Genomic DNA, 23,739 nt, shown 5'->3' with positions numbered 1-23,739 from the left:
ATAGATAGATAGTTGGATTTATACAGATATATAGATAGTTAGAGTTATACAGATAAATAGATAGATAGTTGGATTTATACAGATATATAGATAGTTAGTTGGATTTATACAGATATATAAATAGATAGTTAGAGTTATACAGAAATATAGATAGTTAGTTGGAGTTATACAGATATATAGATAGATAGTTGGATTTATACAGATATATAGATAGATAGTTGGAGTTATACAGATGTATAGATAGTTAGTTAAATTTATACAGATATATAGATAGATAGTTGGATTTATACAGATATATAGATAGATAGTTGGATTTATACAGATATATAGATAGATAGTTGGACTTATACAGATATATAGATAGATAGTTGGATTTATACAGATATATAGATAAATAGTTTGATTTATACAGATATATAGATAGATAGTTGGATTTATACAGATAAATAGATAGATAGTTGGAGTTATATAGAAATATAGATAGATAGTTGGATTTATACAGATAAATAGATAGATAGTTGGATTTATATATATTATAGAAGTGGTAAGATGTTAGATAAATGAATGGATGGATGGATGTATTGATTTATGGATGGATGGATTGATTGATGGATGAATTGACGATGGACTCACAGGGTGAAAAAAGCTAAGCTTTATGAAAACCTGTTCATTGCATTTAAAACAGTAAAATAGATAGCTAGACCAAAGTATGAAAAGTAACAGGTTCTATTCCATAGGATAGATAGATACCAATTTGATGTCTAAATCAGAGCAAAATTACAAGGGAAGTATTTACAGAGGTTTAAAACTTCCACAATTAACATCCCTCTCCCCCCCCCCCCCCTAACTTACATCATCCCTTGACCGCGGCAACCCCCCCCAAGGGTAGGTTGTGATCAAAAAGGGAGTTTTGATATTGATAAAGCATTGCTACGCCTTCTATAGTAGTTTTACTTTTTTACAATCTTAAAAACAACAAGTAATAAAATAATTTTTATCAACTTGTTGATCATAGTGTTTAATGTGAAAAACTTCATAAAAAATAAAAATAAAAGCCTTTTTAGTCACTTTATGAATATGGATGTAAATTTATATGAATGAAAGCTTATTATTAGTGAATGAATTTTTGTGACAATATATTTTAATATAATTATAAATATTTTGTTTCAAACAAAAATTTAAAGCGAATCAAACGAACACAGTAATAGTGTCTGACTGATTATGACGTAACAAAAAAAATAGCCAATGAGAGGCCACTATAAATTTTACCATTGGTCAATAACGGCCTCTCATTGGCTAATTTTTTTTTTGTTACGTCATAATCAGTCAGACACTATTACTGTGTTCGAATCAAACAACAAATCAAACAAGTCTTATTGATTCTTTTGAAAGCAAAGCTTTTCTATAATTAAGGAAAGTCCGTTCATACTTCCTCCCGTAAAACTATGCATGTTAGAATTGTCCTATTAATTTCAAGCTTTGCATGATGATTCCTATAACAGTTAGGTTTGATTTAGAAAGCGTAGCAACTCTCTAATCGTTACTAGAAAGTCCGTAAATTCATTTTAAATGTGCTGATTTCTAACTTTTTTGATTACAACTATATGTAGTTTTGGGATTTATTTATATGTATTTTGAATAGTGTTAACTATCAAATGTCGGTCCCTCTGATCTTCGATTTTTATGGATGTTGTCATTCTTGTTTTTACAGAAATAAAGAATTGAGCAGAAATGAATGCTAGCCCGCCACGGCAGCCCCGCAGGCATCTGGCCGCCATGCTTATCCGCAGGAATATTTTTACATGCATAGAAAACCCAATATAAATATTTCCAGTAATTCCTCGAAACCGATTAATATCCGCTGGATTAGATCCGGTTATCAGCAATACTGAAAAATCATATATAGCATCATACTACAGACAATTTTTCACGAATATTAAAATAAAAGTCATAAAAATTAACAACAAAACTGGTTTTATAGTCTTTATAATTTTAATATCTGTGGGAAACTGTCTATAATACGATATGATAAATAACTATATTCTTTTACAGTAAATGATGCCAATGAGATATTATTCGTTAGAGAGGTGTTGTTGTTGTTATCTTATTCTAAAACTGTTTTTTGTGGGAAGGTCAATTCCCCTCCCATTTACATCCCAATTCCACACGCCAATGCATAGATGAGGTGTATTAGTACAACACTGCACTGAGTAAATTGAAAGAAAACGGTGGTTTCCCCTCGAAGTGTCGCGTCTCGGTTAGGTTATATTTGGTACTGGGTATCCAAACAGGTATTCACCCCCCCCCCCCCTAAAATAATTATAAAAAAAGATGGAAGGGGTTAGGGTTGAGTGTTCGATATGCACTTTAAGGGAAACAAGAGAATGATAAAAAGAAAAATATTAATCAAATCATCTTTTAAAACTGATAGATTATATTTAAACCTGATAGATTATATTGCATGTAAAAACAAATTAAAACGTGTAGAGCAAACGACGTGGAATCTAACCCTGGACCACTTACACCCCTTACAAGGATTCTTTCATACACTAACCTTTGTCTCAGTGTTGTAGTGACGTAGAGCAAAGAGCATACAAATTCTTATCATTGCACTACTTAAAGGAAATAAAGATGACAAAATTCATAAGTAGCGAAGCCAAAATAAAATGATGGAATGGACAAACAGACAAAGTGAGTTAAAGAGCAGATGTTCAGTTCTCATAACAAAGAAAAAAATAATATGCAAAAACAAGAAATCACAAAACCTTAAAAGAACAATGTTTACATCTTTTTAAGTATGGCCGACAGACAGACAGACAAAACAATGTAAGGATTAGATGCGTATATGTCATAAGAATCTAAATTTTCAGCTGTCTATCTGTAATAGCAGCCGAGAAAATCACATTTTCCACATAAAGCATTACGGAGAGACAAAGTAAATCATAGTGCAGTGTCGCTACCAAAAAAATTAAATATGAAAGAAAATTGAACGTGTCTAGAGGAGCGTCGTTGGACAAAAGTATGATCGATATTCGTAAAGAATTAAGGGTAAGGGATTATTTTATGTTTTTTTGAAGTTGATAAAAAAAATGGATTACGTTTTCTAAGTTTGCCATTGATAATTATTGTCAGGTGTATTACCTTAATGTCCTTAGTTTTACACAAAAACATCCCCCCACCAACCCCCTTATTTTGAAATAATAAGGAGGGGGAAGGGGTTAGATTTTTTCTTTATTTTAGGTTATGTTAGGGCACTGGTTAGCCCCGCATGGTTAGATATAGGCTACGCAGAGTTAGGTCCCTTAGCTGGGGTTAGGCATTTTTTTTATCAAAAATAAATCATGAAAATGTAAATTTTATTTGTACTAGGAAAAAATTGTTTGTTTCTAATTTGCCCCTTAAGATCTTATAAATGTAAAACCTTATGAATAATTTGCAAACAAAATGTTATCTTGTTCGATAGTTGTTATATGTTAAACTTTTGTAAATCTTCAAAACCAATTTATATTGTTAAATACTGTTTAAATGTCCAAAATAGAAATTATACTTCCAAAAAGTTTTCTCCTTTACTAAGTACTTATAATTACTTTTTAACTTTAGTTTTCCAAGAAATATATTTTTCTGTGAAACGATAGGCAAAGAACTTTTATTTAATTTTATTTTATAAAAGACTTTAAGCAAAAAAATAACAGCTGTACAAATAGAAATAAAAAAGATGTAACATTGTTTAATTTTTAAAATTTTAGTTTGAATTTTCAAAAGTATGGCTTTACCCTCTTTATTATAAAAACTAGCGGCTACTCCCCTAGAGGCCTCTAGTGGCACTTTAAATGTTTTTTTTTATATTTAAATATGTCTATGTTGCAATTGACGTTTATGTTTCGTTGAACTTAGCTAAATCGAGAAACGAATTTTTTTTGATTTTATGTTATTTCTCTTGGGAGGATGGTTGTACCCTCTCCCAAAATAGTTATAAACCTTCCTGGGACCTATGAGAATCTACCCTGTTAAGGAGAACCCGATCGGTTCAGCGGTTAGCGAGATCCTTTGGTACAAACACACAGACAAACAGACATCCTGTTACTTTAGTATTAGGGTAAGGAGAGTAGGGATTTTCTGTGCTTGATAAACACTTTAAGGGAAAGCATCCGAATTTCTCTTTAAAAATAATTTTTTATATATGACAATCCAAAAATTTTTATCCACCAAAAACGAGTTCAGATTGGCGGCTTAACTGGACTGCCGAGATTTCCAAAAACATAAAGTCTTATAAACTTAATACTTTTTTAATCCTTATAAAATGCCAAAATTAGAACACGTCATTAAATTAGTATTAAAAACAGTTTTATACATATTATTTTACACGACACTTGATAAAGATTATTCCCCTTTCATTCAATAAATTCATACAATTCATACATACAAAATAATGATTTTAATGGAAATGTTTTTTAAAAAAAGTCTTAAATGAATATAATATTATATTAAACAGAAAAAGATTTAATTTTCAGTGTACTTTTTTATTAATTTAATTTAAATAAGTACATTTAAAACAATTATCTTTTAATTTTTTAATGGCTCCTGCAAAAAAATATCCAGTTGCAAATACTACGACAAAAAGTAATTTTTCTATTTTTTTCTTTTACGGTCGTACATCTATATTATTTTAAGTACAGTTGACCATTAATTAGAGTATGTTCGACTATCGAACGTAAATTTAATTTTCTGTAAGGTTCTGAATCTGATTAACGAAATATAAAGAATAACTGACGTGAATAAAAACTTTCAAAGCCTACTGAAAAATATGTATCGTATTGTCTTATAACTAATTTTTCACAAAAAAAGATTTATCAGAGAATAAATTAATTCTTTAGTTTAGTTTTATTTCTTTGAAAGTTTTATCTCATCATAATAGTACAGACAGCTTTGTGCGAATGGTTAAATAGTATTATGACTTTTCTCGTATTCATTCGAATCCGTTGGATAGGAACAGGTTCTCATCCATACGAAAAAACTATGTCTAGCATCGTATTATATCCAGCTTTCTACGAATATAAAAATGTACAAACATAAGATTAAAACCAGTTTTTTTTAGCCCCGAGCTTATGATTGTACATTTTTATATCCGCGTAAAGCTGTTTATAATAAGATGCGAGAAATAACTATTATTTTATTCATAGAAAATAGTCTATAATACCATACGATATATGAATTTTTTGGTATTGCTCAGAACCGGTTATAATCCAATGGATATTGATCGGTTGATCAGCCATGCTGGAATTGTGACCAAGTACCAACCAAAATTTTGAAAATTGCCTTTCCCGGTATTATCCTCTTAGAAATTTTTTTTCAATTTTGAAAATTTGAGTTGCAGCCCCCGGAGCCCGCCTCCCCCCCCCCCCCCCCCCCCCCGACAGCGAACTATGAACTCTGGCCGCAGCGCTCGGCTCCCTAGCCCGCCTAGCCGCAGCGCTCGGCCCCCTTGCCTGCCTAGCCGCAGCGCTCGGCCCCTTAGCCTAAAACCTAACCTAACCTAAAATAGTTGTTCGTAGTTGTTCTAAGAGGATAACGCCCCTTTCCCTCTTTTAAAAAAATCACTCTTCTTTAGTAACTTTAGATTCAGTGTATTTTTCGATTTTCTACTAATAAAATGTAATACAGAAGTAATTTAAGAAGGAAAATGACAAAGGTTTTTATAAACTATGAATTATATTGATTATTTTAGGATATCCAACGCACACTTGACCGTCAAGAAACCCAAGTTCAGGTAATTTAAGAAGCAGCTTATAGTGCCTAACAAAAAATGACGCCATACAATACAAATGACCAATAATAGGCAAGTATACATTTTACCACTGTATGTATACTGGCTTATTATTGTTCATTTGAATTGCATGACGTCTTTTTCTATTAGGCACTATAAGCTGCTTCATTTTTATTCTCCCTAAAGAAAAATACTGCGGGACTTTCTCAACGCTAAAACTGAAAATGGATGGCCGAATTACCCCTAACCCCTCCCATCTTCCAGAGTCCTCTAGGGGCCTAGCCGCTAGTGTAAAAGATAAGAGTGAATACAGAACATAAACTGTTAGATCTGAATACTGTTCTTAGCGGCAAATAAATTATGGCGCAAAAAAATGGCGGCAGTTTTAGCCAAAATCTCTCTCTCCTAAAAAAGTTCCCGTTTAGTAAACTTAGCAATATTGAGTTTTTAGATAACATTTTAGATATCGTTTTTATGATAGCATTCTGATTTTTTAGGTTCAGCAAATTAATTTTTGCAGAGAAACGGAAATGTTTATTAGGGAATGTCGAACTTTAAAATGACTAAAGAGTAATTAAACATAAACTAATTCTTGTGGCAATTGTAAGACTAGAAGGGGGGGGGGGGGTTGTCTACCAAAAGACAGAGCTTTCTGACAAAGAATGTGTGATTAAAGGGTTTGTTGCCTGTGACAGGGATGCGCCCTTAGAATCTATAAAATATCTTAATAAATATTTATACACATAAAAGTTTTTTATAATATAATTAATTAAGTCTCTACCTATCCTAATGAACCCTTACAAAACCATGGATATTTTAAATTGGATTAAAGTTACTCGTAACTAAATTTAACCAATTGAATTAAACTTTTATAATCAAAATAGAGTAAAATTTCTCTATTTGATCGTTAAGGTCACCATAACTTTTACATTAAGAAGAACTCAATCTGTAAAGTAGTAATTAAAATCTTTAAAGAAAAATTACTACTTTTTAACAGGATATGTATTTTGGTAATATGTAAATAAACTTTTTAGGGTATCTATATGATATCAAAATAAAAAGGCATATCATTTTAAGACTTCTAAGACAACTTTTTGTCGATGAAAATAATTATCTAATTCTGGATCCGCTGCTACTTATGCTAATTATACTGTCAAAATTCAGATTTGACAATTCTTCAATATCTGCCCGCCCTAATTTTTGAAATTTCAAATCAGCGTTTTTGTTATTTTAAAAATGTAACTTGAAAACTTACCAATAGCCGCTGTAGGTTTTTATAGGTGACATAGAATATGTAAAAAATTATTAACACACTGAAATTATTCTGTTTCTCCAAATCTTTTTTATTGATGTCTTTAACTATTTTTAATTAATGTAATTAAATTTCCCAAATTGTATATATTTCATGATTATAGCTCTCCTTTTTTAAATTTGATATTAATAAAATGTGTTAATTTAGATGCTTTGCTTATATAATTGTGCCTAATGGTGCAAGAAATCACTATTCCAAAAATCAAGCTAATAGCATAACTATATCATATACAAAAAGCTTGTTCCGATTGGACGATTCTAAAATACCTATACGAACGATCAGACCTATCCTGAAAACCTTCACTTTTAAAAATTAAAATATTATTTTGTCAACAAGAGTGTCTTAACCCACCCAATATTTGTAAAATTTTTATGTAAATACCAGAGAGGACATTGGAAAGTAAATTACACGACTATCCAAAGTTTAATTATCTTATTCGTTTGCCCCCAAAACATTTGGTACCTTTACGAAATTTGATTGGTTATTATAAAACTCATATTGTCCCAACGATTCAACCAATAATTTGATCTAGAGAATGAGTTATCATCATTTGTGATGTAATTTTTTTGTACATATCAAATGCGTTGCTTATATCTAACATACACTAAATAAAACAGAACTATTTTTTGTTTTTTTTTCCAAAAGTGTTTAAAAGCATAAGTATGTTGGTGATAGGTATGCCTAATTCCTTTTTTCCAGCTTTTGAATTTTACTTCAAGAAGGTTAAACCTGTGGCGGGCACAGGATTTTAAGATTTTTGAACCCCCCCTTAAACCAAAATGAAATGGGTGTCCTTGTCAAGGGGTCTGTAGGGAGGTAGACGCCTTGAAGGATGGATATACAGTAGCTGGACAAAGTGTCTCAAAAATCAGCCATGTGACGTCAGAAAATGAGAAAGATGAGATATGAAGTAGGAAAGAAATTCCCTAAAAAAGAGATGGAGGATATCCGAGATGGATAATCCCTTATTTTTGTGACGTCACAAGGCTGATTTTTTTTAGATACTTTGTCCAGCTAAGTATACACATGACTTTCTTTTGCATTCACGCCTCTGGGTTTAACTGTATTTAATTTTAGGATATTATGCGGCAGTCAATGAGGTTTAATCTAGACGAAGAAATTATGAATATAAAGTAAGTAATTTTCCAGTATGGCCTCGAAACCGATTGATATCCGCTGAATTAGAACTGGTTCTAAGCCATGCTGAAAAATAATGTATAGTATCGCATAATATCCAGTTTTCTACGAATATAAAATTTTACATTTCTATAATTGTGCCTTCGGGATCTCAGAGCTAACAAATCTAGCTGTATATTTTGATATCTTCGGAAAGCTGTTTATAATACGATGCGCAAATTTTTTTTTTTAATTTATGAAATACTAGTATTATATTCATAAAATTTGCAATAAAACACAACTTTAAAATTTGGTATTTTGGTATATTTTACTATTGGCTTCTCCACTAGCCTATAGGGGAGGGCGGGTTAGGTCAGGAAAATGGTTTAAAACCACATTAAGGTATTCATAAAGCTTACCTGAAAAGTACAACGAATTAGGATCAGCAATTTCCGAGATCTATAGCCTCAGACAAAAAACCTTACTACTATAAAGTTTGAGGTATTGTTTGAGTCTGGTCATAAGGAAAATTAGTAGATATGAAACTCATATGAATTTCATAATCTATTTTTCTAGTGCGGCTTCGAACCCGATTAGTATTCGCTGGATTATAACTGGTGAAAAATCACGTATAGCATCGTATTACAGACAATTTTCCATGAATATTAAAATGAAAATCATAAAATTAATGCCAGTTTTTAAAGCCTGCACCTACGGCTCCTCAGGGTTAATAAAATTGGGGTTTAATTTTAAAATTTTTCATTTTGATATCTAAGGAAAGCTGTCTATAAAACTATGCGATTAATAATTCTAAATGTTTTTTTTAGGAGGGAGTTGGAAAATATCAGAGAAAAATCTAGTATACAATTAGCATTTTCAAAAAGACAAAAGACTGATTTATCAAGTTTGGAGTTTGAAATAAACAGGTAATTTAATTCTAAGTTTTGAAAATAGTTTTATGTTCAATTATTAAAGAACAACAATAGACGGGGAAGGGGTTAAATAACTGTATATCCCCACTCCGTGGTCCCTGTGCTAACTTTAAATTGGGTCTTTGAATATCAGCCAATGGCGTCGGAAATATTAAGATATTCAAGTCGCTACAAAAAAGAAGAAAGCAGTTTGTTAGCAGATAAAAAGTGTCCACAACACTGAATCCAAGAAGTTGTCCTAGGCTATACATCTATACTTAATACATTTATTGGTCATTGATCTTTATTTATTTGTTTTCTTTTTCTCCACAAATTAATTTATTAAAATGGGGTGTATTTTTTTATTTTATTTTTCTTCTTCTAATTACATACCTTTTTTATCTCTTTTGCACCCTATTTAAAATAAAATAAATTCTAAAACAACGGTGAAAAAGATAAACTATACAAATAACAAATTTTATAAAATAAAAAAATATGTAACAAGTATTAAATTGAGAGTAAGAGCGGTGCTCCTCTATAGTTTGGGTGTAAATTAAGTTACTTTAACACAAAAGAAAAAGAGAGGATTTAGCGAACAAGAGAATATTAAATAGACTTTGGTATTTATCAATTTTTAAAACTTTTATAAAGCGTTTGTGAAATGTATTACATATAAATATCGATATTTTATATAAATAAAAATGGTATAGTCTGAATAATAATTTTGAAGAGTATAATTGCTAGAAAAATTATTTTATATATTTCTAGTGTAAAGAAGTCAGGCGGACAAACAAAAACAGAGCTGAAACATTTAGGTAAGAAATGTCAGGGCTCACCAGCCAAACACAATTTAATACTAAAACACATTAGGTATTAATGCTGTAACAAGGATGACAACATCCATAAAAGCACTGAAACGGTAGGACAAACGGACATTAACACTTTTATATTGTCAGAACTGAAGAATCAGAATATAAATGTATAAGAGTCGAAGCAAATTTTTAAGTAAATTCTTTGAAAAACTGCTTGATACAGGATAATGTATATGGACATATTAACATTTTTAGGACTTGATTAGAGAGTTCCTTCGCTTATAACATTATACTTTGTTGTCCAGGGAATCTACTTCTTACCTAACTACTAAAGGAATCACCATGCAAAATTTGAAATCGATAGAACAATTCTAACATGCCTAAATTAGCGATAAAAGCTAACCGTCACGGACGTACGGACGGACTAACCATATTTAAAGAAAAGCTTCGCTTTTTAAAAAATACTTATACACTAATTGCCATATTAGAAACAATTTTAGACATCCAGCTCATTTTGTAAATTAATATCAATTTCCCAGCGGCTTAAAGGCGGCTGCAAAACCTATAAAGAATTTAACAAGGATAAAAACATGGCCGGATGAGTAGTTTTTTCGCTTATTTGTATTACTTTAGGTCAAGTTAGATTTGGTTATATTAGAACTTGGTAGAACCTCAGGGCACCGCAAGTATAGGCCCCACAGTGCGCTATGCAAAGTGAAAAAACTATGGCCCCCTCCATATTCTAAATTCATTCTCACGGGATTAAGGGTTTCAGTGCTCGAGAGAGCACCCATAATTACTGATTGAAAATTGTTTTTTTTTATAGGAAATGTACTTGTAAATGATTTGAAACACCTAAAAGAAGAATGTAGTCATCATATGAGGTAAAAAAACTAAAATTTTAAATAAAACTAACAGAAAATGTCTGCAAATTGTCAACAATATGATACAATACACAATTTTTCAGTATGGCCAAGAACTGGCTCTTATTCAGCGGATATGATTCAGTTTCAAAGCTATAATGGAAAACCTTCCAATGTTTTTTTAAGGCTCCTCAATTTTTTATTAACACTTTCAGAAAATTTAACTGTTTTGAAATTGAAACTTTTTGAGAAGGCCTTCAGGGGAGGAAGGGGGAGACTATCTTCCACTTCCACTTTTATCTTTTTTTAAAAATGTTATTTTGTTTGAGTTCTTTTTTCTATGGGTGATATTTCTTTGGAGGGTTGTGGTAACCCGCCCTTAAAATAGTTACAAACCTTTCTTACTTGTAATGTAGTACCATATCGGTTCAGAGGATAGAAAGATCCTTCACTACAGACACGCAGACATACATTATGTTACTTTTTATAAGATTTTTTTTACTAAACATTTACAAACATAATAAAAACATGAAAATATACCACAACTTCACTGTTAAAAAGAAGAATAATTTAAAATCTATTAACATTTTTTTTTAGGAAATGAAATATAATTATTTTAGTTTAATCCAACGAGAGCAGTCTGAGAATCAAGAATTTAAGCGGCAATTTCTACAGCTCAAAGAAATGAATCTTCAATTTAATAGGGAAAATGTTTTGATATTTAGTAATCATTTAATTACTATCAATTTTTCTTAATGTATATAGTTGAGCTATGATTGATAACAATTAAAGCATGCAACTGATATTAGAAGGAAAAAAACTCTTTTGTTTTAATTTTATAATCTAAACTATCGTAAAGTTGAACAAAACTCTTGTAGCGAAACTACTCTATAATTTCCTGTTTGTAATGTTATTTTTTTATTCGTTTAGAAGACCTTAGAGGTGGCCCATTGATTGGTCTATGAATTTCAGGGAAGGTTGGCATTGGACCTTTGGTTCATTAAAGCTATTTGAGTTTAAAAAGGGCTTAATAGGTAATGATGATTACAACCCCTCCCCCCCCCCAAAAAAAAAAAATATCTCGCCCTGAAAACATTTGAAACTATAAGAACAATAAAATATAACATGATTTAATCCGATCTTTATAATAAAGTAACGGGTTCTATGTGAGTCTTTGTGCACCAAAAAACCTCACTAACCATTGAACTAATATAGTTCTCCTTTACATGGTAGCTTCTCATAGGTCCTGGGAAGGTTTATAACTATTTTGGGGGAAGGTACCACCACCATCCCAAGAAATACCACTCCTAGAAAATAATGACCCCCTGCAAAATAAATGTTTTTAACTTTTTCTTTAAAAAACTGTAATTGTAAAGGGGGGGGATTCAACTTTCTCCCAACCCAAAGGCACCTATATACCACTAGAGGCGTAGCCGCTGATAGTAATAGTAAAGGGTTTATTGTATAAAGTAGTAAGGTTTTTTTTGTTTGTTTGAAGCTTAAGATCTCAATAACTACTGAACTGATTGAATTATCTTTATGTACGTAAGCTGCACATACCATCTGTGATTGTTTTAGTCCATAATATTTTAAGATTTAAGTCTTGGGATAGTTTTAAGCTATTGTCAGCCCTAATGAGGCTAGGGGAGTTTCCGGTGGCCTTATCACTCCTGAACTTTGAAATAAATAATAATAAAACATTTTGAAAATATGAAAATAAAAAGGGACCAAAAGACAACAATCGGTGACATGAAAAATGATTTTCTATCTTTGAAGGAGTATAATAGGATACAGCTAGGTAGGATAATCATTTTCATAATAGTTATCTACGCAACGTATTATAGACAGCTTTCCACGGATATATAAATGTGCAATCATAAAATTAAAACCATTTTTGTAAGCCCCGAGATGCCGAAGGAACAAACTAACAAAACTGGGTTTAATATTATGATTGCACATTTTTATATTCGTAGAAAACTGGATATAAGAGATACGATACATGATTTTTAGTTTTCGGATATTAATCAGTTTTGAAACCATACAGGAAAATTAATTAAAGCAGAGTTTATAATTGGAAATGAAAACTAAAAACATTTTTACACGGAGCACTAAAAAGATTAACATTAACATTATAGGATGTCTTCATTGGAGGATTTTTTTCTCAATGCTTTTCGATTCAAAGATTTTTTTTTCAATGTTTTTCGATTCAAAGATTTTTTTTCTCAATGTTTTTGAAAACGTGGCTGCGATATTTTCAGCCATGGGTTTAACTTAATGTTTTATGTAGTGGCAATATTACCTCATTTATTTTTATTCAGTTTAAAAATTGGGGTTTCGTGGCAACGCTCCTTAAGAGGCGATTCTTTGTTTTTTACAGTAGTTTTTCTCCTATTTCTAGCCAATGTGAGCTAATTTTAAATATACGACGAATCGCCTCTTAAGTGGCGTTGCCACGAAAGGGACTATTCCCAAAAATTGTATTACTAAAAACTGGCTTTAAAGGTGTCAAAATCAGATGCATATCTTTAATAGAATCTCATTTTCAATGTTATTTTCGTAACTTTTTGCTAAAAAGGAGCATAGCTATATTTGACTAAATTGTCCTTTTTTAAATTCAGGAAGTATAAAGCATGTTTTAGACGCTATGTCCTCAGAAATTACAAAATTAAAGAATGAACATGTAAGTATCTTTTTAAAATCGAAGCTTTTCTATAATTAGGGTAGGATAGCTTTTTTCGTTAATTTAGGCATGTTAGAAGAATTGTCCTATCGATTTTAAACTTTGCATGGTGATTCCTGTAATAGTTGGGTACAATTTAGAAAGCGTAGCAACTCCATAATCGTTACCAGAAAGTCCGTACGTCCAAATTTAACATGTTGATTTTTAACTTTTTAAAAAAACAATTTCAATGTAATCTATAGTATGTACATGTCTAATTCTATCTTTTTTTCTTTATTTACAGTACAAATATCTCTGTTTATCTATATATGTTTTTTACTAGTAAAACTACTCTATAATTCACTTTATCTGTCTGTCAGTCTGTCAGTCTGTCCGTAACGCTATGGAGGAAGTGATTTTCTCAGCTGCTATTCCTGATAGACGGCTGATCTTTTCATCTTTTTTTGTATAGATTTCCTATACCAAGTATGTTATTTACTTAGTCTGTAAGACATGCTACAAAATATAAATATTAAAAGATATTTAGATATGTGTGAAGGGTTTCGTGATTCTTGATTTTAACAAATGCTCTTTATATCTCATCAATGTATCAGTATTCTAATCCAAGATTTTTTTTATGCTTCGCTACTTATGGATGTCTTTTTTCTCCATACAATAGGTTTATGTGTTTTAAAAAATCTGTAAAAATGATAATTTTATTAAGGTAAAATATACAGAAAAGAACGATAATGACGTCAAACTTCTTAATAACCAGGTTATATTATATTTCAAACTATAAGAATTAACTATTTTTTAAAAAGTATTTTATTTATATCCTAAGTACAAATTGGTAACAGTTCGACTTAACTATTTCTTGATCTATTTTTAAATACTTGCATCTACAGGCATCTAAGAGAGGGGTATGTCAAAGCTCTAATTCCATTTTAGTTTTAAAAAGAAAAAGATTTTTTTGAGGGGGGGGGGGATTTTTGAGGGCTTGATTCCTTATGGGAGGATGGACTTGTCCTTCTCTAAAATATTTGTAGACTTTTTATGGACTTAAATTCATTGTAAAGACTAAACAATAACATATCGGTCAAACGTTTAGTGTTATCCTTCAGAACAGACAGACACTCACAGATCCTATTACTTTATTACAAGGACTAACGGCTCCGCCCCTAGCCTCAAGAGAGCCCCGAGAGGAAATTAAAAAATTATGTACATCTGGTGCACCAGCACCAGCTGCAACCACCACATTTTTAAAAAAAATATGAGGGGATTTTTTATGTTTTTTAGGGGGTTGGGGGTGTGCCATCCCAAAAGAAAATAGCTTAAAACCACCATAGGACCAGTATATACATTCCCTGAAGAGTAGAATCAAATCGGTTCAGTGGTTACCGAGATCTTAAGGGACAGACATACGGACGGACGGATAGACATCAAGCTACTTTGTACTATAAATAAGCAATTTATCATAAACCTCTGAATCAATCTTGCCAACCAATCCTTTCAAAGTTCTGTCAATCCATTCGACCATTTGATAATATATATTGACAGAGGAAAATTCGTTGTCAATTTAGGTTACTAATATAGACCTCGTTTATTTGTCAGTTCGTTCATACTTTGAGGGGAGGGGATTGGTGATTGGGGATAATTTTAGCCAGCTACAAGCATCACTTTATTAAAGCGCATGAAAATCTGGTGCAACATCGAAGTAATAATATATCAATTTATTTATATAAATACATTCATCTAATCGTCATAGTGTAAAATTGCTTATGAAACACAAATCCATTTATAACTTTTCTCTATATCCCAAATACGATATTGACAATGCATATTAGTGTATGCATTGAGTAAATTCATGAATTTAAAGCAGCGAAGCCGGCTATTCTATATATTGTGTGGGTTAGTTGGTCTGTCCGTCTGTATGATACAAGCACAAGAGAACTCATTGAGCATGGTAATGGGTTGCACTAACAGTTTGCTCGAAGGGCCTAAACGAGCACTGAAAATACCTCTCATTATTTTGAAATACAGTGAAAATAAGGCAGGAGGGGTAGTTTTTGTTTTTTCTTCATTACTTTAGGTGAGGTTAGGTTAATCTGAGTTGCCCCGTAGCATTAGGGGCACTGCTAGGATTAATTATAGGTGAAAAAACACCCCACTCCCCTTATTCTTAATCTATCTAAATTAGGGGGCGGGGGTTTATTGCTAGTGGTTGCTAGAATTGTATAGAATGACAACAAGAAAATGGTTTTGACTGATTTTGATTTCAGCTAATTTTGAAAGTTATAGTCCTTGTTTTACAATCTAAACGTCACTAGAAGAGGGTTACCCAATTTGAATTTATTTTATGTTTGATTCATAGTGATACATTTCCCAAATAAAATATTAACAATGCACAATCTTATATTTGGATTGTTAATGGGGATAAAGGAATACTAAAATTAGTCACCAGGCAAATAAATGCATAACATAGATGTATAATCCTGAAAACTACCTGGCCCCAGGCATGGAGACCCATTTCGTATGCTAACAAATTGCTTTCTCTTCTTTTTTAATAGGGACTGTTTTTATATTTCCGACGCTATCATCTGATTTCAAAGTCCCAATAACAAATCGTGATAGGGTCCCACACCCCACATTGCGGGCAGTGTTACACATAGCTCATGCCCCCTCTATAGTTTTACTTTAATCTCAGCTGAACATAAAAACATTACATACAAACAGACAGACAGCCCGGCTTAAGACAGACAGATAGACACGCAAGCTTATCCCATATTCAGGTGCATCTATTTATCCTTTTATCCTATAATACTCTACTAGGTTGAAGTTTGTAAAAGTTTTCATTGATAAAATATTAACAACAAGGATGACATCATCCATGATTCACGTGATTTTATTCACATGAATCATTTCTTTTTCTATCCTCTATAATTGTAGAAACAAAACTTTCCTATAACAAAAGTTTTATGTGTATGTTGAAATTATCCAGTTTTTTTTGCCTCAATACGGCAAAAACCGAATGTTTAGCTTTTTTATGTACGATTCACTACTTTTGGTTATACAGGTTTTTTATGCCTAGGCTTTTCAGTGGGCTAATAATTACGGTGATCTTTACCCTGTGGAGCTACCCAGTACCCAATATAACATAACCTAACCCGACCCAAAGTAATTACATAAACTAAAAATAAACTCAGCTTTTACCAACAACGAATTTGATTCGAAAAAAAATCACGAAACCTAAACGCAATTTCAGCTGTCGTTTGGGGCAACACATTGACGACCTTTACATCTGCCCCCAAAATATTGTTTTAGATTTGTTTCGCTTGTTGGTTATACCTTATTCCTGCAATAAACTCCTCCCCTCCCCTTATTTTCTATTTATATTAAAAGTGCTCAAGTGATTACTTTGTGCGGAAGCGCCAATTCTGGTTGTTTTTGTTGTAGTAGCCACAACCCAGCTCTCATCCATTTTCATCTTCATCTTGATTTTCATCAAGAAGTCCAAGAAATCTGACTGCTTCTACCGGTTTCAGCCATAAGTCTCTGGTGGTTAGATTAGGTGGTCAGTATTGTGATTAGGTTGGTTGCATTTTGGACAAAAGTCGAGAGTTGGGTCCTCCCGAATTCTGGCCATATAGTTATTCAGATCATTACTGAAGTCAGACCTATAGCAGGCTAGTAGTGTTCTGGCTCTATTGAGAAGTTGTTTTTTTCGGATTTGTCCACAGGTGGAGCTTTTTCGTCAAGAACTCCTTTGTTCTCAAGGTTAGCAATAGAAGTGGAGACAGAGTTACTGTGGATCTGTTTTATGAGACAGTATTGCCGAGGCCATCAGGAGGAATCAGATTATTGATTTCTTCTCCAAATTCCAAAGACCAAAGTGTTTCTTATAAGGCGAGAAGGATTAGTTGCCGCAGCTTTACTAGTTGGATAGTCATCTTGTGCGGTGGCTAGATGGAATTGCTTGGAATGCATGTTGCAATGGTCCTTAATTGTCATCATTTTACATTCATCATGTAGATGGTCGTCGCCAATTCTGGTCATAATTCTCCTTGTTCTAGATTCTCCGGCTGACAGAGGAATCCAACATTCACAAAAATTTTGGTTAATATTATCCTTGTTCTAGACTCTAAGGCTGAAAGAAGAATCCAACATGCACAAATCTTTTGGTTGATATTATCCTTGTTCTAGACTCTACGGCTGACAGAGGAATCCAACATGCACAAATCTTTTGGTTAATATTATCCTTGTTCTAGACTCTACGACTGACAGAGGAATCCAACATGCACAAATCTTTTGCAAACAAGTCTAAATCTGAATTCGATGCCTCCGTTCAAAACTTCAAAAGTATAATAGGTAAGAAAAAATACAGGATTAAAAAACATGGATGACAATGACAACATCCATAAAAGCGAAATGGAAGGACAAACGAGCATTAGGACATACTTACATTTTTAGGACTTGATTATAGAGATGCTTTGCTTATAATATTGTACCTTTACGGTTGGACAAAAGGGTGTACGGACGGACTGGCCCTAATTATAGAAAAGCTATTCTTTTAAAAAGCCAAATGAATCAAGTAATGTTGACATAAAATTTGAATTTTATCAAACACTTTATAAATTTCAAACTGCTAAAAAAGAAGATAAATCAGCTATTATGTATTTTTAAGTAACATTAATTAAAAAAGACAACCCAGCACTTTAAATTACAATTCGTTCTTCAATTCTTAGCGTACCTAAAACTATGAAAAATTTTAAAACGTCTAATTTTAGATAAGTCTGGGACAGAAATGGCGCGAGTTAAATTGGAAGTTGGAAAATTGTCTGAACTTAACAAGGAATCATAAATTTATTTATTAACTTTTGTTATTGATTGAGCGTTTTCTTTCCGCGGATATTAAAAAAATATTCAATTAAAACCAGTTTTGTAAGCCTCGAAGGACTGAAGGATGAAGAAAATTAGTTTTATTTTTATTTTAATACACGTGGAAAATTGCCTGATACAATGCATTACATGATTTTTCAGTATAGCTGAGAACTGGTTCTAATCCAGCGGTTTTGAAGCCATACTGAGAATACTCTCAGATTTAAGGTCACGCATCAGACATAATCGTTAAAAACATAAGCAATGAAACATTTGGTTAGATAAGATTTTTGATATTACAAAAGCTGCTATGATCAGGTTGGACAGATGGACATAATTATAAACCTCAGCTATAGAGTAATTGCGCTACTAAACATAGAATGATATAATATAACTTTATGATTAATATGTTACAGACACTTATGCAAGACTACTCTGGAAAGGTAAAACATTTTTTTAAAAGTAATATCTTAAGAAAAAAATCTAGCAAATATTAGGCAACTACAGATAATGGAGAAAATGAACCATCGTAAAAGCGTTATTTTGGCACTTTCCTTTAAAGCGCCTAACCATTGAGGAGCCTTTACCTACGGTGATCTAACCCTTCTGGGCTACCCTGTTCCCAATATGACCTAACCTAACATAGCCAAAGGTACTAAATAATACACGGAAAAGGTCCCCCCCCCCCTCTTAGGTTTCTCTTTTTCAAAATATTAAGATAGAAGTTCTCTGCTCGATAAGAAACTTTAGTTAGGGCAACATCATTTTAATTGGAGGGTTGATTAGACACCTAAATTTATTACAGGTTCAACGCCCTGTAGCAAGAATTATATCATGGATTATGCCCCCTCTATTCTTTTACTTTAATATATCAACTATAGTTGCTTTTATATAATGCCATATACTTTATAAGAATAATGTAAAGATCTGATGAATGTTTTAATAGAATTTTCCTATATGCTTAATTTATAAATATTGAAAAGCATTGAAAACAAGGATGACAACATCCATAAAAGCGAAGCACTGAAACGGTAGGACAAACGGACATTAACACTTGTATAGTATCTGAACTGAAAAATCGGAACATAAATGTATAAATGTCGAATCAAAATTGTAGGTAAATTTGTTGAAAAACTGCTTAAAAACAGGATAATGTTTATGGACATACTTACATTTTTGGACTTGATTATAGAGTTGCTTCGCTTATAATATTGTTCTTTGTTGTCCCAGGAATCAATATACTAAAAATCAGATCAAACAGATAATTAAAACACTTGAAAATTTGTTGTTTAAAAATTAGAAAAATTAACATGTTTAAAATGGACGTACGGACATTCTGGTACTGATTATAGAGTTGCTACGCTTTCTAAATCGTACCCAACTACTACAGGAATCATCATGCAAAGTTTTAAATCGATAGGAAAATTCTAACATGCCTAAATTAACGAATAAAAGCTATCTATCTCGGACGGACGGACGGACGTACGGACGGACCGACCCTAATTATAGAAAAGCTTCGCTTTTAAAAATCATTTATTTTATTATGCTTTATTTGCAATTTTTACATTTTGCTTTTCTATATACTTTTATTGATTAAAGCAGCAAAATCCAGTGATGACGATTTAATCAAAGATATTTTCTAGAGTGATTACAATGGTTATTAAATTCAACTATAACATTCTGTAATGGTTATTAATAAAGAAAATAATAAACCTACTAAAACAAAATTTAGCAAAACTAAACATTAACATCCCAAGGTATTAAATGATCGAGCGATAGCTCATCATATAATGATCAAAAGTGCTTTCTCTAAGACCTAATTCTGGGGGTTAACCCTGTGGGTCCTTTCCTTCTGGTTACCATACTTGTGGGGCTCTTATAACCAAAACTTTACATAACCTAATTAAGTATTGAAATAAGTATTTTTTATTTTTGCTTTTGTTCCAAATGTGATTTTAAGGAAACCGCCTGATGAAACAATTCATATATTGCCACTCTATTTTTTTCATTTTTTTATTAAAAAATTTTGCCTTCATGAATATTTTGAAATATAAAAAAGTCATATTAGATTTTGCCACACGATAATTTTTGCCTAAATATTTTTGCTGGTTTAGCATTAATTACAAATATTTAACTTATTGTATAAAATGTGTGCATGTTTTTAATATTGCATTTTTTTGAATGAATAGATTTGAAAAGGCATTCATATTTATTTATTGGTTTTACTTTGCAAGTAACCCGAATAAAAAAAAAACGATGGCTTATTTAGTATTAAGCTTATTAAGAAAAAAATTCGTAAAACGGACAGTATAAGATTTTTGTATTTTTAGATTGGAGCTTTGGAAACACAACAGTCGTCACTACAAAGTAACCTATCAGATTTAGGTAATTGTCAATTACAATTAATTAAATCTAAATGAAAAAAGTAAACTATATAAACAACGTAATTATATGGAAATTCTTATAGCATATATGTTACTAGTTGCTTCACCCCTAGCCTCTGTGGAATGACGTGGAAATCAGTATAATAGTCTAAAACTACACAATTTCCCCCAAAAAAGTACAACTGATTCGGACAGCATTTTCTCAGATCTTTAGCTTCAGACGAACTTACTAATTAATCTAATAGGAAATACAAATAAACAAAATTTTAGTCACAGAAAAATTTATTTGTTGATATGGATATGTACGAAAGTTAATGCTTAGCGGGGAGAGATATACATTGTAAACTTGTAAACCAAAATCTTTTTCTTACTTAACGTCGACGTCTTTCGTGATTTTTAAAGCGTAGCTTTTCCTTAAACAAACTTTTCTGTAGGAGAACAGTTGGAGGACAAAGTACGAGAGCTAGATGTTTCAATTACGGAAAAGCGGCGGGAGATCGGAAATATTCAACGGAAATTAGAAGCAAGGTATTTTTAGTAGACTAATGCTTTTTTACAATTATGGTGTGTCAGTCCGTATGTTTATAACGGATAGCTCAGATCATTAACTTTAGTTTGATAAATTTTTTAACACTCCATCCGCCCCCGAAAAATAAATTTCAAACTTCGCATGATTTGTTAAAATTATAAGCTTTGAACCATGCACAACATTTTTTAGTGTGTGTGTGTGTGGGGGGGGGGGGGGGGGTCATAGGCTCGATTCCCTTTTAAAAATATTTCGGAATTGTCTATCGATCCCCACCCCTGCCCCTCTTAACGTCCTTGGTGTCAAGTACATGATACTTGAAATAGTTATTCTTAGTACAATTAAGCCTAAGCAAACCATCTCTATATGTTTTAAAGTATATGTGAGTATGTTAGAATTATATCATTTACATCCGCTGGATTAGAACCGGTTCTCAGCCACACTGAAAAATTTCCACGAATTTTAGAATAAAAATCAAAAGATTAATACCAGTTTTGTTAGCCTGGGCCTTTAGCCCCTCGTCGTGTCCAACAAAACTGGTTTTTTATTTTAATATCCTGTACATAATACGATGAGATAATTAATCATTCTGTTGCTTAAATTGTCGTTACTTTAATTAGTTTATGTTCGTTTGTCACACAATACGATATTCATATATGCATTTTTTTTTATTTAGATGTACAATGTTATCTTCGGAATTAAATCAATCAACCCATAAGTTACAGGAGGATCTAAATCTTCAAAAGCAACAAACTACAAATGATCAAAGTCAGGTAAACATGCACTGTTTTATACATCTATTCATATATCCATCCATTCATCTATTTATCCATCTATCCGTTCATGTATCCATGCATGCATCCATCCATTCATTCATCCACGCATTCATCCATCTATCCATCCATCCACTCATCAATCCATCCATCCATTCATCCATCCATCCATCCATTCATTTACGCATTCATCCATCTATTCATCCATCAACGCATCCATCCATCCATCCATCTATCCATCCATCCATCCATCCATCCATCCATCCATCCATCCATCCATCCATCCATTTATCCATCCATCCATCCATCCATCCATTCATCTATTTATTCATCTATTTGTTCATGCATCCATGCATCCATGCATGCATCCATCCATTCATTCATTTACGCGTTCATCCATCTTTCCATCTATTTATCCATCCATCCACGCATCCATCCATCCATTAATCCATCCATCCATCCATCCATCCATCCATCCATCCATCCATCCATCCATCCATCCATCCATCCATCCATCCATCCATCCATCCATCCATCCATCCATCCATCCATCCATCCATCCATCCATCCATCCATCCATCCATCCATCCATCCATCCATCCATCCATCCATCCATCCATCCATCCATCCATCCATCCATCCATCCATCCATCCATCCATCCATCCATCCATCCATCCATCCATCCATCCATCCATCCATCCATCCATCCATCCATCCATCCATCCATCCATCCATCCATCCATCCATCCATCCATCCATTCATCCATTCATCCATCCATCCATCTATCCATCCATCCATCCATTTATCCATCCATTAATCAATTTATATATCCAACCATCCATCCATCCATCTATAAAACGTTCATTATATATTATCTAGGTTGTATCATATTTGGAAGGGTTGATCAATACAGAAGTTGGCAGAGTTTCTAAAATGATGGTTAATTGCTCTGAGCGGTAAAAACATTTTTATAATTTTACCAAAGATTCTAAAAGTATAAAAACTTTTTTCTAGTATAATATAAAATAAATCTAAAGTACCCAAAGCTTTAAGCCAGCAAATGAGATGATGATTTTAAAACTTTGGGTACTATAATAATTAACAGAACGATATTCCCTCCTTTTCTGTAAATATCAGATTCAAAAAGATATTCAAATAATTTGTGTAAACTTTACTTCAAAATTTGAAGTTTTATTTTTAAAATATAAAATATTTTTTAAAGAAAAGTTTTTATAGCTTTTTATAGTCATAGGTTTCTTTTTTTAAATGAATAATTTATTAGATTTTCCAGTGTGGCTTCGAAACCGATTAATATACGCAGAATTAGTAACAGTTCTCAGCTATACTGAAAAATCATGTATAGCATAGTTTTGCAGACAATTTACCATGAAGACTAAAATAAAAAAGCATGGTATTAAAACCAGTTACGTTATTATGGATTTTTCAAACTGGTTTTAATGTCATATTTGTTTGTTAATGTATTTTGTTTTAATATCTGCGGAAAATACAATCCGTCAAATGAATGTATTTAGAATGGATGAGATCGACCACATGTATGACGATATGCAGGATAGACTATTTGAAATTGATAAAAACAGGTAAAATATAATTTTAAATCTTATTATTATCATATGGGACTAAGCTATCAAAGGAGAGAGATAGTGGATAGACGAATAGCCTTAAACCATCTCCGGAGCCAAATATGCGAAACTCCCCCAAATTCGGTTCAGTGGCTACATAGA

General features: G+C 32.2%; 3 protein-coding genes across 3 annotated transcripts in view; all 3 read left to right on the top strand.

The window, feature by feature from the left end:
- The first annotated feature begins 3,003 nt into the window (after window positions 1-3,003).
- On the top strand, window positions 3,004-11,534 carry LOC145327430 (uncharacterized). The gene is made up of 7 exons (XM_080170982.1): window positions 3,004-3,048; window positions 5,726-5,767; window positions 8,154-8,209; window positions 9,020-9,118; window positions 9,872-9,918; window positions 10,742-10,799; window positions 11,399-11,534. Exons 1-7 carry the CDS (start codon window positions 3,022-3,024, stop codon window positions 11,532-11,534), a joined length of 465 nt encoding a protein of 154 aa, XP_080027108.1. The 5' UTR covers window positions 3,004-3,021.
- Window positions 11,535-12,488: 954 nt separating this feature from the next.
- Window positions 12,489-18,295, top strand: LOC145327429 (uncharacterized). Its single transcript, XM_080170981.1, has 5 exons — window positions 12,489-12,576; window positions 13,397-13,458; window positions 14,162-14,212; window positions 17,703-17,802; window positions 18,222-18,295. The coding sequence occupies exons 1-5, from the start codon at window positions 12,489-12,491 to the stop codon at window positions 18,293-18,295; spliced, it is 375 nt and encodes a 124-aa protein (XP_080027107.1).
- Window positions 18,296-18,719: 424 nt separating this feature from the next.
- The window catches only part of LOC145327428 (uncharacterized), a 6,405-nt gene continuing 1,385 nt past the window's right edge, over window positions 18,720-23,739 (top strand). The window contains exons 1-6 of the mRNA XM_080170980.1: window positions 18,720-18,755; window positions 20,643-20,697; window positions 21,131-21,224; window positions 21,899-21,995; window positions 22,877-22,953; window positions 23,530-23,595. Coding sequence (XP_080027106.1) covers window positions 18,720-18,755; window positions 20,643-20,697; window positions 21,131-21,224; window positions 21,899-21,995; window positions 22,877-22,953; window positions 23,530-23,595 — 425 coding nt within the window. The remainder of the gene's footprint in view (window positions 18,756-20,642; window positions 20,698-21,130; window positions 21,225-21,898; window positions 21,996-22,876; window positions 22,954-23,529; window positions 23,596-23,739) is intronic.

The sequence above is a fragment of the Acartia tonsa genome, chromosome 9 (assembly GCF_053477335.1).
Source record: "Acartia tonsa isolate MP-2025a chromosome 9, ASM5347733v1, whole genome shotgun sequence".
In the NCBI taxonomy this organism is placed as follows: Eukaryota; Metazoa; Arthropoda; class Copepoda; order Calanoida; family Acartiidae; genus Acartia; species Acartia tonsa.
Note: the sequence above shows the minus strand (reverse complement) of the source record. Positions and strands in the feature narration are given on the sequence as shown.

Bases quoted from the DNA above. Each gene is read 5' to 3' on its own strand.
- LOC145327430 (XM_080170982.1), top strand. From the start codon at position 3,022: ATGATCGATATTCGTAAAGAATTAAGG. The intron at 3,049-5,725 runs GTAAGGGATTAT...TGATTATTTTAG, and splicing joins ATATTCGTAAAGAATTAAGG to GATATCCAACGCACACTTGA. The intron at 8,210-9,019 runs GTAAGTAATTTT...TGTTTTTTTTAG, and splicing joins GAAGAAATTATGAATATAAA to GAGGGAGTTGGAAAATATCA.
- LOC145327429 (XM_080170981.1), top strand. From the start codon at position 12,489: ATGAAAATAAAAAGGGACCAAAAGACAACAATCGGTGACATGAAAAAT. The intron at 12,577-13,396 runs GTAGGATAATCA...TTTTAAATTCAG, and splicing joins GTATAATAGGATACAGCTAG to GAAGTATAAAGCATGTTTTA. The intron at 13,459-14,161 runs GTAAGTATCTTT...AATTTTATTAAG, and splicing joins CAAAATTAAAGAATGAACAT to GTAAAATATACAGAAAAGAA.